This window comes from Polypterus senegalus, chromosome 10 (genome assembly GCF_016835505.1).
Source record: "Polypterus senegalus isolate Bchr_013 chromosome 10, ASM1683550v1, whole genome shotgun sequence".
Classification (NCBI taxonomy): Eukaryota; Metazoa; Chordata; class Cladistia; order Polypteriformes; family Polypteridae; genus Polypterus; species Polypterus senegalus.
In genome coordinates this window covers 82,903,386-82,919,053 of record NC_053163.1, presented here as the reverse complement: position 1 = coordinate 82,919,053, position 15,668 = coordinate 82,903,386, and the positions used below count along the sequence as shown (strand labels likewise).

Genomic DNA, 15,668 nt, shown 5'->3' with positions numbered 1-15,668 from the left:
GTGTTCCCAATCCCCAGTCCACGTGAGTCTCTATCACTTCCGGGTCAGGAACGAGTCCTTCTTCTCACCCCGGAAGCACGTCATTCTTCCTTTGATGCACTTTCGGGTTATAGGGCACAAATGAGTCTTCAGTCCTCTCTGCAGCTCCCTCTTGTGGCCCCTGTGGTATCCAGCAGGGTCGTGTATAAAAACTACATAGTCCATGACTCCCTGCTGGTCTTCGGGGCACCTCCACACTGCAGGGAGGGCTCCATCTGGCGGCCTGGGGGTATTGGCCGGGATGACAAGCCGGCCATATAACACAATACATATTGTCTAGAAATCGTCTTTCCAGCATTCTTTTGTTCTCTTGTCATAAATCCTCTTGTCACAAATAATTACTTGGTTGGATTTTTTATATCCCCAGATTCAAATGTAAAGTAGTGTGTGGTAGTGATCTTCAAGTCCAACGTTTATATGACATTTTGTAACTTTTATTTAAATTGTTATTGTTGCTTGTTTAGACAGTAGTAAATAAAAGAATAATAAATCCAGCCATTTTTTTTAAATGCCTCTTCCATGACAGACAGAAAACAAAGCTGAAGAATGCAGAATTCTAATACTTAACAGACACATACTGTCACTCACTTAAAGAGTGTCAGTAGCCTAGCACTGTACCTGGAGATAAACACATGGCTGAAAGGTCTGCAGTTTCAGGGCACACACTTACATTTTTGAAACCAAAACATCTTCCTTAAGAAGATGTCTCGCTATATCGCGCTTCGACTTTCGCGGCTTCACTATTTCACGGATTTTATATGTAAGCATATCTAAATTTATATCACGGATTTTTTGCTGGTTCGCGGATTTCTGCAGGCAATGGATCTTTTAATTTATGGTACATGCTTCCTCAGTTGGTTTGCCCAGTTGATTTCATACAAAGGACGCTATTGACGGATGGCTCAGAAGCTACCCAATCAGAGAACGTATTACATATTAAATAAAACTCCTCAATGATATACAATATGCTTCCCGTGCAGTGCTTCGCATACTTGAAAGCCTGAACAGCCCTATTGATTTTTGATTGTTTGCTTTTCTCTCTCTTTGTCTCTCTCTCTCTGACATTCTCTACTCCTGACGGAGGGGGTGTGAGCAGAGGGGCTGTTTACACAGAGGCTGTTTGCCTAGAGGATACAGACGCTCCTCTAAAAAATGCTGAAAGACTACCTTCACATTGCTCCCTTCCTTGAGTCTGCTTTATCGCGGAGCTTTGCATACTTAAAATTCCAGCAGCACGTATTGATTTTTGATTGTTTGCTTTTCTCTCTCTCTTTGACATTCTCTGCTCCTGATGCGCACTCCTTTGAAGAGGAAGATATGTTTGCATTCTTTTAATTGTGAGACAGAACTGTCATCTATGCCTTGTCATGGAGCACAGTTTAAACTTTTGAAAAAGAGACAAAGGTTTGTTTGCAGTGTTTTAAAGTCCCTGTCTATACAACCTCCTGTGTTTCTGTGCAACTCTGTTACCCCTAGCGTGACAATATAAAAACAACAATATAAATGTATGGTTTTTACTTCGCTGATTTTCACCTTTTGCTGCTTGGGGGGTTCTGGAACGCAACCCCTGTGATTGAGGAGGGATTACTGTATTTATTTTCTCTACACAATCATATATAGTTTTTTTATGTAATACTGCATCAGTTATGCTGTTGTGATAAATATTGGAGTATTGTTTTTTTGTTAATATCAGTATGAACACCACCTAGTTCTTTCCATTGAAACATTTTGTACTCAATAGTATTTGTGCCCAATGCTACTAGGATATACTCCCTCTCCTGCCAACCTTGTCATTGCTAATGATGGGCAAAAAACAGTGTTATGAATTCATTAATTTTTAAAAGTGGAGCAGGTGTAGTTGCTGTGGATGAAGTAACCTACAAACATGCATACATCCAAACTTGCTAAATTCACTTTATAGTGTGGGGAACCATAGCCTATGTTAGCAGCACTGGACTCAAGGAGGGTAACAAGTTTTTGCAGGGCATGAAAAAATATACAATGAATAAAAAAAGAATGACCAGTTAAAAATAAAGCTGTGTTGATGTGACTATTTGACATTTGTGAATGTACCAAGAAATGTCTTACATTACATAGATAGATAGATAGATAGATAGATAGATAGATAGATAGATAGATAGATAGATAGATAGATAGATAGATAGATAGATAGATAGAATAGCTTATACAAATAGCAATAACCGGAAGGCAGGCTAACAAGTGATGTTGTATGCTAGGTCTTTGTACGACTGCAGTAATGCCATCTGATCCACAGTATCAGCTCATTTGACTTCAGTGAAGCAATGGAGAAAAAATAAAGAGAACTAAATCAAGGAAAACTTGGTAAACCATGCAAGCTCCATACAGAAAGATATCTCATATTTAACCCCAGAAGCTGCAAAAATGTAGGTCTGTTTACAACAAGATCATTGTGTGAACTGTACTTGAACCTTTGGAAATAATATTTAAAAATAAAATCTCCATCTAAAAAATACATATAATTAAAGTAATATTTACAGTATCAAATGCCTTCTAATCTACTTTCCCTATACATTTTTACCTTTTAACTACTTCATCTTTCGGCTTCTCCTGTTAGGAGTTGCCACAGCAGATCATCTTCTTCCATATCCTTCTGTCCTCTGCATCTTGCTCTGTTACACCCATCACCTGCATGTCCTCTCTCACCACATCCATAAACCTTCTCTTAGGCCTTCCTCTTTTCCTCTTCCCTGGCAGCTCTATCCTTAGCATCCTTCTCCCAATATACCCAGCATCTCTCCTCTGCACATATCCGAACCAACGCAATCTCGCCTCTCTGACTTTGTCTCCCAACCGTTCAACTTGAGCTGACCCTCTAATGTACTCATTTCTAATCCTATCCATCCTCGTCTCACCCAATGCAAATCTTAGCATCTTTAACTCTGCCACTTCCAGCTCTGTCTCCTGCTTTCTGGTCAGTGCCACTGTCTACAACCCATATAACATAGCTGGTCTCACTACAGTCCTGTAGACCTTCCCCTTGACTCTTGCTGATACAGTAGTCACAAATTACTCCTGACACTCTTCTCCATCCATTCTACCCTCCCTGTACTCTCTTTTCACCTCTCTTCCACAATCCCCATTACTCTGTACTGTTGATCCCAAGTATTTAAACTCATCCACCTTCGCCAACTCTACTCCCTGCATCCTCACCATTCCACTGACCTCCCTCTCATTTACACACATGTATTCTGTCTTGTTCCTACTGACCTTCATTCCTCTCCTCTCTAGAGCATATCTCCACCTCTCCAGGGTCTCCTCAACCTGCTCCCTACTATCGCTACAGATCACAATGTCATCAGCAAACATCATAGTCCACTGGGACTCCTGTCTAATCTCGTCTGTCAACCTGTCCATCACCATTGCAAATAAAAAAAGGGCTTAGAACCGATCCCTGATGTAATCCCACCTCCAACTTGAATGCATCCATCATTCCTACCGCAAACCTCATCACTGTCACACTTCCCTCGTACATATCCTGTACAACTCTTACATACTTCTCTGCCACTCCCGACTTCCTCATACAATACCACAGCTCCTCTCGAGGCACCCTGTCATATGCTTTCTCCAGGTCCACAAAGACGCAATGCAACTCCTTCTGGCCTTCTCTAAACTTCTCCATCAACATCCTCAGAGCAAACATTGCATCTGTGGTGCTCTTTCTTGGCATGAAACCATACTGCTGCTCACTAATCATCACCTCACTTCTTAACCTAGCTTCCACTACTCTTTCCCATAACTTCATGCTGTGGCTCATCAATTTTATTCCCCTGTAGTTACTGCAGTCCTGCACATCCCCCTTATTCTTAAATATCGGCACCAGTACACTTCTTCTCCACTCCTCAGGCATCCTCTCACTTTCCAAGATTCCATTAAACAATCTGGTTAAAAATTCCACTGCCATCTCTCCTAAACACCTCCATGCTTCCATAGGTATGTCATCTGGACCAACGGCCTTTCCATTTTCATCCTCTTCAAAGCTGTCCTTACTTCCTCCTTGCTAATCCATTGCACTTCCTGATTCACTATCTCCACATCATCCAACCTCTTCTCTCTCTTGTTCTCTTCATTCATCAGCCTCTCAAAGTACTCTTTCCATCTGCTCAACACACTCTCATCGCTTGTGAGTACGTTTCCATCTTTATCCTTTATCTCCCTAACCTGCTGCACATCTTTCCCAGCTCAGTCGCTCTGTCTAGCCAATTGGTACAGGTCCTTTTCTCCCTCCTTAGTGTCCAACCTCTCATACAACTCATCATACGCCTTTTCTTTAGCCTTCGCCACCTCTCTCTTCACCTTGCTCTTATCTCCTTGTACTCTTGTCTACTTTCTGCATCTCTCTGACTATCCCACTTCTTCTTTGCCATCCTCTTCCTCTGTATACTCTCCTGTATTTCCTCATTCCACCACCAGGTTTCCTTTTCCTCCTTCCTCTTTCCAGATGTCATGCCAAGCACCCTTCTTGCTGTCACCCTTACTACATCTGCTGTAGTTTCCCAGCTGTCTGGTAACTCTTCACTGCCACCCAGTGCCTGTCTCACCTCCTCCCTAAACTCAACCTTGCAGTCTTCCTTTTTCAACTTCCACCATTTGATCCTTGGCTCTGCCCTTACTCTCTTCCTCTTCTTGATCTCCAACGTCATCCTACAGACCACCATCCTATGCTGCTTAACTACACTTTCCCTGCCACCACTTTGCAGTCTTCAATCTCCTTCAGATCAACTCTTCTGCATAGGATGTAATCTACCTGTGTGCATCTTCCTCCACTCTTGTACGTAACCCTATGTTCCTCCCTCTTCTTAAAATATGTATTCACCACAGCCATGTCCATCCTTTTGGCAAAATCCACTATCCTCTGACCTTCTTCATTCCTCTCCTTGACACCATACCTACCCATCACCTCCTCGTCTCTACTGTTCCCTTCACCAACATGCCCATTGAAATCCACTCAAATCACCACTTTCTGTCCCTTGGGTACACTGTTCATAACTTCATCCAACTCACTCCAAAAATCTTCTTTCTCACCCATTGCACACCCAACTTGTGGTGCATATGCACTAACAACATTCATCATCACACCTCCAATTTCCAGCTTCATAATCATTACTCTGTCTGACACTCTTTTCACCTCCAGAACACTCTTGACATACTGTTCCTTCAGAATAACTCCTACTCCATTTCTCCTCCCATCCACACCATGATAGAACAATTTGAATCCACTCCGATCCACCTGGCCTTATTCCCCTTCCATTTAGTCTCTTGAACGCACAATATATCAAACTTCCTTCTCTCCATCATATCTGCTAACTCTCTCCCCTTACCAGTCATACTGCCAACATTCAAAGTTCCTACCCTCAGTTCCACTCTCTTTACTTTCCTCCTCTCCTCCTGCCTTCAGACATGTCTCCCCCCTCTTCCTCTCCTTCTTCTTCTTCGGCCAACAGTAGCCCAATTTCCGCCAGCACCCTGTTGGCTAACAGTACTGGTGACGATCATTGTTAACCCGGGGCTCGACCGATCTTGTATGGAAATTTGTATTGTTGGCCGCATATTGATTAGGCCAAATTTTACCCCGGATGCCCTTCCTGACATAACCCTCCCCATTTATCCGGGCTTGGGACTGACACGAAGAAACACACTGGTTTGTGCATCCCCTGTTCACCAATTCAAATATGTTAATTGCCGTCAATATAGTTTTCAATGTCTATTCAGCACAAAATGCAAAATAGCAATAAATAAAAACAGAAACCTAAGAGAACCAAAAGGTATTTGCTGTATGTCGTAAACTGTGTCTTGATGCTTTAGCCAAAAGCACAGAGTAAAAGTAAACAAAAATGCAGTACTTTTTGCCAAAAATTAGTTTAAGTGTCATACTGCACACCTCATTGTTTATTTACAATAAACAGCAAACAACATTTCAATACATTTTTTTTAAAAATTAGATACCTACCATTGTTGTTTCTGTAACAGACCCAAAGCTGTTGATGAAAATATTGCATGTAACATTAACAGGTGGTCCTGAAATAACAACATAACAAAGACAAAAGAGAATTAATTATCTGCAATACAATTTCTTTTACCAATTAAATGCTTGGCATCTGCATTTTGACAACTCCTTGTCATGAATTAGAAGGCCTTTATTATATTGAAACAGGCATCACAGGTAAGGGTGGTGACAGTCTGGGAGCCGTCTGCTGAGCATTTGGTAACAAGCTTAGCCCTTCATCACAGCTGTTCTGTTCTGTCAGAATTCTTTTACCCTGTTTTTGTTTTTTTAGCTTTAAAGTCAGCTACAGATTTGTGTTTTGGTTGACAGGTTCAGAAACTTGTTGTCCTAGCTATACAAAAAATCAAGTATGTTTTCCTGCACAAAGAATGTTACCATTTTCTCTTCATCGCCATACAATAACAATGTGCTTAAGCTCAGCTGCACCATCTGTGTATTACTGTTTCTTAATGAACATGACATTTCTTTCCCAAAAAGAAGAAACTGTATTTAATTAGCTATGTGGCAGCATGATAGCTAGCTCTGCAGTTTCACAGCTTTTCAAACCTTGGGGTTAGTAGTGGTCTAAGCGTTGTTGTAGATAAAATGTGTTGTTTTACGTAGTAAAAAATAGAGGTTGTTACAGAGGTTGAGATTACCTACTGTGCAGACTGAAAGACTCCATGGTAGGGAGGACACACTTCAGCTTGAAAACGTTTTGTTACTCTGTTAAACACAGTCACCCACTGTAACCACATTAGGTTATGTTTGATTAATGTACAGTATGCATGCTCTGAACCTTAGTCCATCATGAAGCATTACTTTATATGATGAATTTCATATAAAACACAAGGTAACAATTTGAACTTTATCTAAACCTCCATTCATTTGCTAAACTTATTTAATCAAATTATAGTTCTAAGGAGAATTGAAGCCTATCCTATGGGGCACCAAGTCAGTATTACACAATATCATAACTTATGTAACATAATATTCTCACATTCACTTAATCCAGTTGAGGTTTTAGGTGAAGGGTAGTAACCAGCCCTGGATGACGTGCACAATACGGTAACACTGTAGTTTAGGTATTGCCGATATATCTATTAGTAGCATGCCGTTATGTACTGTAACAGGATGTTAAAAAAAGCTCCTTCTAGTTTTAATAACACTTACAAAGCAACAGCAAAGTGATTTTTTATCTCTCTACCATGTAGCATACTAAAATAACTTCACTTTGGAATGGTCTGAGGTGGCTTAAGTAAGATATAATAGATCTCTCAACATTGCATACATCAGTATAATGCTTATGAATAATTAATTAATGCTTAATAAGTCCAAATGAAGCTCTCATATTAACAAGTAATTTTAGCAGTATAATCACAAGCATAGCATATAGCACAGGGACAAATAATCATTTTACTGATGCATTGTAAGTGTTATTAAGAGCAAAAGATGCCTTTTTTAAGGGCTTATTACATGACATTATGTGACTAATAGATGCATTACTTAAAATACAATATGACCCACAAAAATATAATTAATCACTAGGAAATAAACACTAGGAGCTGCTGGCTAATGTAAAGAACTGATGGTACAAGGCTCATGATTTAACAGCTTTTTCAGTGCATGCATAGAAGTTTTATTCCTCACATTACACATAATACTTCCAAAGTATTCTACGTATCTCTGTCTTTCTGTAAAAGCTTTATTGGTAGGTCAGTGTTATTGGCTCTGCGACACAGATAGTAATTTGCACAGGTTAATCTTTTAACAAACCTTCTAGTAAAAATCCATTAGCTATCGAAGGAGACTGTACATAAGAAGATATAAGGTGGAAAGAGCAGGATGTCAGTTTATCCTGTGGTAGGTATTAACAAAACCAAAACACTCACCCACATACTCACTATTCTCTCTTAAATATATTATAAATATTAACTTAATAAAGCAGGGAGTGTTTTAGTATTTCAAGCAAACTTTACTGCACAATTTAGGCTTTTGATGTAAAGTATAATGTATATGTTCTATAGAGCAAAGATAAATACCTTTAAAATTAGGTCTAATGCGGGCATCATAACCTGAGGTTCTTCCCATTAGCTTGTCCAGAAAGTCAGATGGGGACATAGGCTGAGACTTGATTTCTTCCTTGCACAGTCCTTGCCTGGAAAAAAATAGTAAAGAAAGGCAACATTATTTACAGAAATAATCTTGTATGCCTGCAATTGAACATCAGTATGATAACTTTGGGTTTTACTTGACAACTTATTTTACAGAATAATATGAACATAGAGTGACTGAGCATCAGTTCACATACATATTACACTGGGTGTATAAATAATAAACAGTACTGCTGAGAATAATTCAGTGCACCCCGGTCTTTTATGTCAGCCCCTATAAGTAAACAAAATGCTGACAGGATAAACAAATTAATTTAAACATAGTCAGGGCTATGTCGAAAGAACTACCTTTGATGTGGAGTAACTGTGGTATTTTGCAATTTGAATAATAACCCTAAGAAAAACCCTTAGATATCCTAAGAGGAAATAAAAAAAGAGTACAGGCAAAGCAAAATGAGTTCCCTGCTGTCTGATAACATAGGAGACTAGAAAATTTAAAAGTACTTCAGTTGCTGGTAATGTAGGGACCCAGAACCTGTGACGATAGGTGCAGATTCTGTAAAGAGCAGTGCTTTAAGTTTTCTGTTTTTATAACAACTTCTGTACATGTGTTATTCCTGAAAAGTGCAAGTCTATTTAAACTTAACTTTAAATGGCTGTCAGGCTCACATTGTAATTCCAAAGATTTAAACTAGTTCTTTGTTATGTAGCTTATTTCCAGATGCATCCCGCAACCGCCAGTGGCTTATTTGCAGTGCATAAATTAATTAGGTTAGATACAGTAAAAAGGGTATTTAGGGTAATGTATAACAAAACCGTTAAGTAACAATGTCTATTTGTCTGTATGTCTGTCCGCTTTTCACAAGAGAACTACTTAACAGATTTAGATCAGGTTTTTTTTTGTATAATTTGCTTGAACATTCCAGTTTATTTTGCAACTTCTTTCATAGCGCTAAAAATCATAGTTCGCTTGCAGGAGCGATAAATTTGTGCTAATCCAAGACAGAGGCTGCGGGCCGAGGGGAGGGGGAAGCGTGACATCAAGAGTAGTGAGCTGGGCAGGACCCTGGGACTCTGTTTAATCCACAAGTTTAGAAATTAAGAAGAATATCTTTTCGAAATAGACAGAAGGACAGTTCATTCTGTATGGTAATTGTTTTTGGTCACAGTATCTGCTCCTTTCTCATCCTCAATTCAGAAGCTAACTGGCTGGAAAATGATTGACATATTTCCCACTTTCACCACAAAGATATGCCTGATCCAGGACACTGATAGAAACCCCACCAGCCCACCAAAAGCAGTTGTTAATTGAGGAACCTGACTTGGTAACAAACGCTTGTTACTGTACGTCCCAGTGAGTGTGTCAATGAAACTTCTGGGCAACAAAGAGACGACCTCCAAAATATGAATGGTTTAACAGGTGGAGGCCACTGACATTTTTTTCTCCTCATCTGTTCTGACTGTTTTTTCACTAGTTTTGCATTTGGCTACAGTCAGAGTCACTACTGGTAGCACCTGGACTGTACATAGGTTGCACAGGTAGTCAAACTTTTTCAGAGTGGCACATCAATATGTGCCATTGTCAGAAGGTTTGCTGTGTCTCCCAGCACAGTCTCAACGGCATGGAGAAGATTCCAGGACACAGGCAGTTACTCTAAAAGAGCTGGACAGGTCAATAGAAGGTCCTTAACCCATCAGCAGGACCGGTATCTGCTCCTTTGGGCAAGAAGGAACAGGATGAGCACTGCCACAGCCATCCAAAATGACCTCCGGCAGGCAACTGGTGTGAATGTCTCTGACCAAACAATCAGAAACAGACTTTATGAGGGTGGCCTGAGGGCCCAACATCCTCTAGTGGGCCCTGTGCTCACTGCCTGGCACCATGGAGCTCGATTGGCCTTTGCCTTTGCCATAGAATACCTAAATTGGCAGATCCACCACTGGCACCCTATGATTTTCACAGATGAGAGCAGGTTCACCCAGAGCACATGTGACAAATGTTAAAGGGTCTGGAGAAGCCGTGGAGAATGTTATGCTGCCTGTAACATCGTTCAGCATGACTGGTTTGGTGGTGGGTCTGTGATGGTCTGGGGAGGCATATCCATGGAGGGATTCACCGACAAAAGCGCGATAGACATATGCACCCCGACAAAACCGCGATGGACAAATGAACGGCGACAAACCCGCTAACTGGTGTTCGACAAATGCGCGCAGACAAAATCGCCACGACAAAATCGTGAGAGAAGCCAAGAGAGTGGGACGCCCTTGCTGCAATTCTTCCTACATATGCAGGGCGTGATCTTAAGGACTATCTACGTGCCATGCTGATGGCATGCTGCGTCTCATAATATTGACTTCTAAAATAAACATTATTATATATGCTTTAAACTAGTAATTCATATTTAATGAAACTTTCGCGATTTTGTCGGGCGATTTTGTTGCCGCGTTTTAGTCTGCGCTATTTTGTCGGCGCGCAAATGGCGGGTCACACATGGAGGGACGCTCAAACCTCTACAGGCTAGACAATAGCACCTTAACTGCCAATAATCATCGGGATGAAATCTTTGGACCCATTGTCTGACCCTATGCTGGTGCAATGTGTCCCGGGTTCCTCCTGGTGTATGACAATGCCCTGCCTCATGTGTGAGAATGCAGGCAGCTCCTGGAGGATGAAGGAATTGATACCGTTGACTGGCCTGACCTAAATCCAATAGAACACTTCTGGGACTTTATGTTTTGGTCCATTGAACACCACCGGGTTGTACCTCAGACTGTCCAGGAGCTCTGTGATTCCCTGGTCCAGATATGGGAGAAGATCCCCCAGGACATCATCCGTCATGTCATTAGGAGCATGCCCCGACATTGTCAGGCATTCATACAAGCACATGGGGGGCATACAAACTACTGAGTACAATTTTTAGTTGCTGCAATGAAATTTTGGCAAAATGGACTGGCCTAGTGCATCATTTTTTCACTTTGATTTTCGGGATGTCTTTGAATTCAGCCCTCTGTAGGTTGATAATTTTCAATTCCATCAAACGATGTGGCATCCTTTTGTTCCTAACACATTACCCAGCCCATATCAGTATAAATATCTAGCATGATTTTTTTCCCATTGAGATCTGATGTGTTTTCAAAGTGTTCCTTTAATCACTTGTAGATTGTTCTCACATACATTGAGGGATTAATTAGTGACTACATAAAATGTAGGTATTCTGATGAGCCATTAATGATAACTGTATCTACATGGGAGTTTTCCATCACAAACCTATCTTAGACAATAGCATTCTCTCTGTCATTGCAAAGATCAAAGATAAATTAAATAATTCCTTTATGTTTTATACTACAGGATATTCACATAGATATTGGAATGGTAATGCTGTAACAGTAGTAACACTGTCCTCCTCTTCACCAATAAAGACATGTCTTTTTTTCTCAAAGTAAGAAACCCTCTGTACTCTCTGGGGCAATGTATACCAAAGGAGTGATTTCTGGCTGACAAAAATGCAGAAAAGGAACATTTGTCAGTGTGGGTTTCAGCTGTCAGAAAGTCAGCCTGCTCCCATTTTGAAAAGTCATGAACACAGTAAAATGAGTTTCAGACCTCTACAGCTTGTCTTTAATGAGATTCATAAATTATTCTTGGACTATCTTATTGCACATATGCTTACAAGATATTTTCATTTGTTATTCATCTATCATCCCACAGGAGTCAGTTGCCCTAACCTAATTTGTGTTGGGGAGACTGTGGGGGTGGGGCTAGGGAGTGGAGCTCAGAAAGTAACAAACAGGTTGCCAAACAGCTACATTTCTGAAAATATTATATAATGCAAAGCAGAAATGGAACAACCTAAACATTTTAAGAAGCAATTGATTTTGATATTTGGTTGCTTCATATAGTTTTGTTTCAGTGTTTTGAAAGAAAAGCATAAAAGCTGTTTTTTTTTTTGAGCAATAACCTTTCTGAACTATTCTGTAGTTAAAGCATGTAAGAAAACTAATGTGAACTGAAATTAATTTCAAGTTTGAACTTTGAAACCAGGTTGGTTCAGCTCAGCTTATATCCTGTCAGTTCATTAAAGGTTTTTGCCAGTGTTTGGTGTACATTTCCAATTAGAGCTAAAAAAAGGATTTTTACAGTTATATGTTAAATAAAAACTTTAGTTCACAATTGCAATATGTATGAAACAGGTCTGGCACATACACAATTCAGAATATAAAACAACAGTGAATTTTAGCTTGCACTGTGGCCAGTCCTCTCCAAAAGTGTATGAACATCATTGTACTAGCTGTGTTACCTGACTTAGCCCAGGAGATTTCATAAAAGGGCCTCAGTTATCATGTTGTAGGTTATTCGAGTGTAACAAATGTACTATGTAACTAAGTACCTTCTTTGTATACAATATTTGCAGGATGTTTTTAACAAGGGCTAATATTATTGACAATGTGTTGTAGTGGTTACAGCTTTGGACTTTAAACCCTGACATTGTGGGTTCAAATCCTACAACAACAATAACATTTATTTATATAGCACATTTTCATACAAAAAAAATGTAGCTCAAAGTGTTTTACAAAATGAAGAACAGAAAAATAAAAGACACAGTAAAAAATAAAATAAGTCAACATTAATTAACATAGAATACGTAAGGTCCGATGGCCAGGTTGGACAGAAAAAACAAAAAAAAAAAACTCCAGACGGCTGGAGAAAAAAAAAAAATCTGCAGGGAATTCCAGACCATGAGACCGCCCAGTCCCCTCTGGGACTATCATAGTCCTAATAAAAATCCTAATAATAATCCTAGTCACTTCACCTACCTGTGCTCTAATTAGAAACATTAAAAAATGTAACCAGTTGTTCTCAGATGTTGTAAGTCGACTAGAATAAAGGCATTAGACAAATAATAAGTAGCAATAATAATATTATTAGGTCACTGGTGCTGCTTACTCTTGCACATGCTATACACAATTACCCATGAGAAAAGCATTCCTGCATTAGATCAATTCCTGCCTTTTTCTGCTTTTTCTAGTTAAGTGGTTTCCTTTGATGGCCACTGCAAAAGACAGTTTTAGTGGAAAGTGTATTTTTTCAAATTGAAACAGATAATCAGTAGAAATAATGAGCATGTTATTATCATTATTAAATGTTAATGTTTTTCATTTGTTTATGCCATTCACTCAAGTACAGTAATTTTTTCGTGTTTTTCATCAGTTGTTTGTTGTCTTACCTTAAAGTCCACAGATGTGAATGTATTTGCAAATCCGTACTTTAAGAAGATACAGATAAGTTCTGGTACCTTATGTGTTACACTGATGTGTTAACGTGAAGAGTGAGGAACATGGAGCATTTTACCATTTAACATGTATGCACCATTATCTAAGGCTGGGTATAAACTGTGCAATTTTGGGACTATTTTGAGCCTGAATTTATGTCGCTGACTGATTTTCTGAATCAGTCCAAATTTCAGCTTCATCATCCATTGTTTCACGTGATGACAACTTTTTTTCCTGTCCAGGACATCCATTCTATTGGTTACTGGTGCTATTCACATGGTCAATCGGTCAGTTCTGCTGCACCCTTCATTTGTTTAAAGCATGCTCTCAGAGTAGTATGTAAGTTAACATAGTATCAATAAATATCAACAAATAAAAAAACCTTGGGTTGGTTAATTTTCTTTTTACTATAGTGTCAATCATATTTCAATTAAAATCCATCAAAACATTTTTTGAGATTTTGGTGTATTTAGCAGATACCTACTGACTTATTTGTTCCATTCTTCCAGATTTCATCTTTTTAACAGACCTACAAAAAAACTCGTAATCCCGTCCCACCTTAAATCTCTTCGCACCTCTCTGTCAGCGTCTTTTGTTTTGTAAATGTATCACTCAGCACAAGCAGCAAGCAGCCTGCTGTTCCATCTCCTACCTAGACAGAGCTCAGCTCAGGCAAAAAGTTCTCCCAGCTCAAGCTAAGGCTCCTTATCAGCGTGTGATATTCCCTGGACTTGTATAGGGTAAATAATACAGTATATCGTTATTTGGAATACATGCATTTCATGTGTGTTCCATGTCTACAAAGATCTGGGTAAGTGTAGGATGAAAGGAAATGCGAGACAAGGAATGCTGAACACATACCTAAAGCAGAAACTTTTTCCATGTTATACGAATAATGAAGAAAAGTGTGTAATATATGAAGACTTTAGTCTAAATATCAAATAAACGTGTAAGCTTTTATTCAAGAATATGACCAAAGAAAAAAAAAACATTTGATTTGCATGTTGGTGTCAATGAGTTAAAAAACCCAAGCTCAAATGTCAATCGACAGGATATTGATGTGTATTCTTGAATGGTGTAGAGGTAAGAACTGCTGCTTTACACGCAAAAGCACCAGGTTTGAGACCAGGTGTTCCAAGTTTTGAATAGTGAGCTGCTATTATTATTATTATTATATATATATATATATAATTCACTAAGGCAAGACAACAATTGAAAGCACGCCTGAAGAGGCGTGGATTCACTAAGCTACCAACAAGTGAGACACCTATGGCGCACGCAGGAAAGAGCCACGCCCACCAACTCCAAGACGATTGGATACGACGACAACTCGCAGGGCCACGGCCACCAACTCGGAGGTGACGACACAGAAAAAGTGGCGTCATTTATATTTGTCTGTCGTAGAGGCCACATGCAGTGCAGTTCAGGTTAATGTCATGTGCATGTCATGCACCTCCGAGCTACGTTCACTGTTCATAGAGGCATGTTTCTAGTGGAGGTGAATCGCCATATGCAGCAAAAATGTGAAACGGTTTGCGAGGGGTATCCCATGGGATCCTTAAAACAATCCTTTACAACTAAGGTTGAAGCACAATGAAGTAAGCAGTCTTTAAAAATCAAGTTTTCGGTTACGACGCACGACGCGTGCACCATTGCAAACTGTTTTACACGCTACACACAGCTATTCGCTTCCGCGACAAACATGCGTCTTCTTAGATGCTCCTGCAGGAACACGGAAGACGTTTTCCTGCCCACCAACGCTCCTTTTTCACCGGACGGCGTCTACCCTCGCTCTCTAGGCATTCACACTGCCTGCCCATTTTCCCAGACGCAAAAACTCACCGACCACCCAGTTAGTCCCTTTCGTCTGTGGTAAGAGTCCGCATGCACGTCCGAGCCACGCGATGTTTGTTATGCCGCGGGTTCACTATTGTGTTTTATTTTGCTCTCTCCAGAGTTCCATCTTTTCATTCACTTACTGTTGTATTCCCTCACCAACCCGTTTTAGACATCCGTGTCTTTCCAGAAGTGTTTAGCATTCAATAAATAATTATGCATGACATTGACCATTTGTCTACCCAGCGCAGAGAGGCGTGGGTAAGCCGTTGAACCCCATTTGGGCTGCAAGCCATGGAATTCCCACTAAATGTGACTCATACGCTCCCACTCATTACGTCCCTACACTTTGTGCACACCCCCCTCCTACCGTGGTCGGGAAT

At 40.0% G+C, this 15,668-nt stretch overlaps 1 protein-coding gene across 3 annotated transcripts in view; it reads right to left on the bottom strand.

The window, feature by feature from the left end:
* glra4a (glycine receptor, alpha 4a) overlaps positions 1–15,668 on the bottom strand; it is a 271,453-nt gene that overhangs the window by 84,284 nt on the left and 171,501 nt on the right. For all 3 annotated transcript variants that reach the window (XM_039766014.1, XM_039766015.1, XM_039766016.1), the window contains exons 2-3: positions 8,107–8,222; positions 6,029–6,096 (exon numbers count right to left, since the gene is read on the bottom strand). In XM_039766014.1, coding sequence (XP_039621948.1) covers positions 6,029–6,096; positions 8,107–8,222 — 184 coding nt within the window. The remainder of the gene's footprint in view (positions 1–6,028; positions 6,097–8,106; positions 8,223–15,668) is intronic.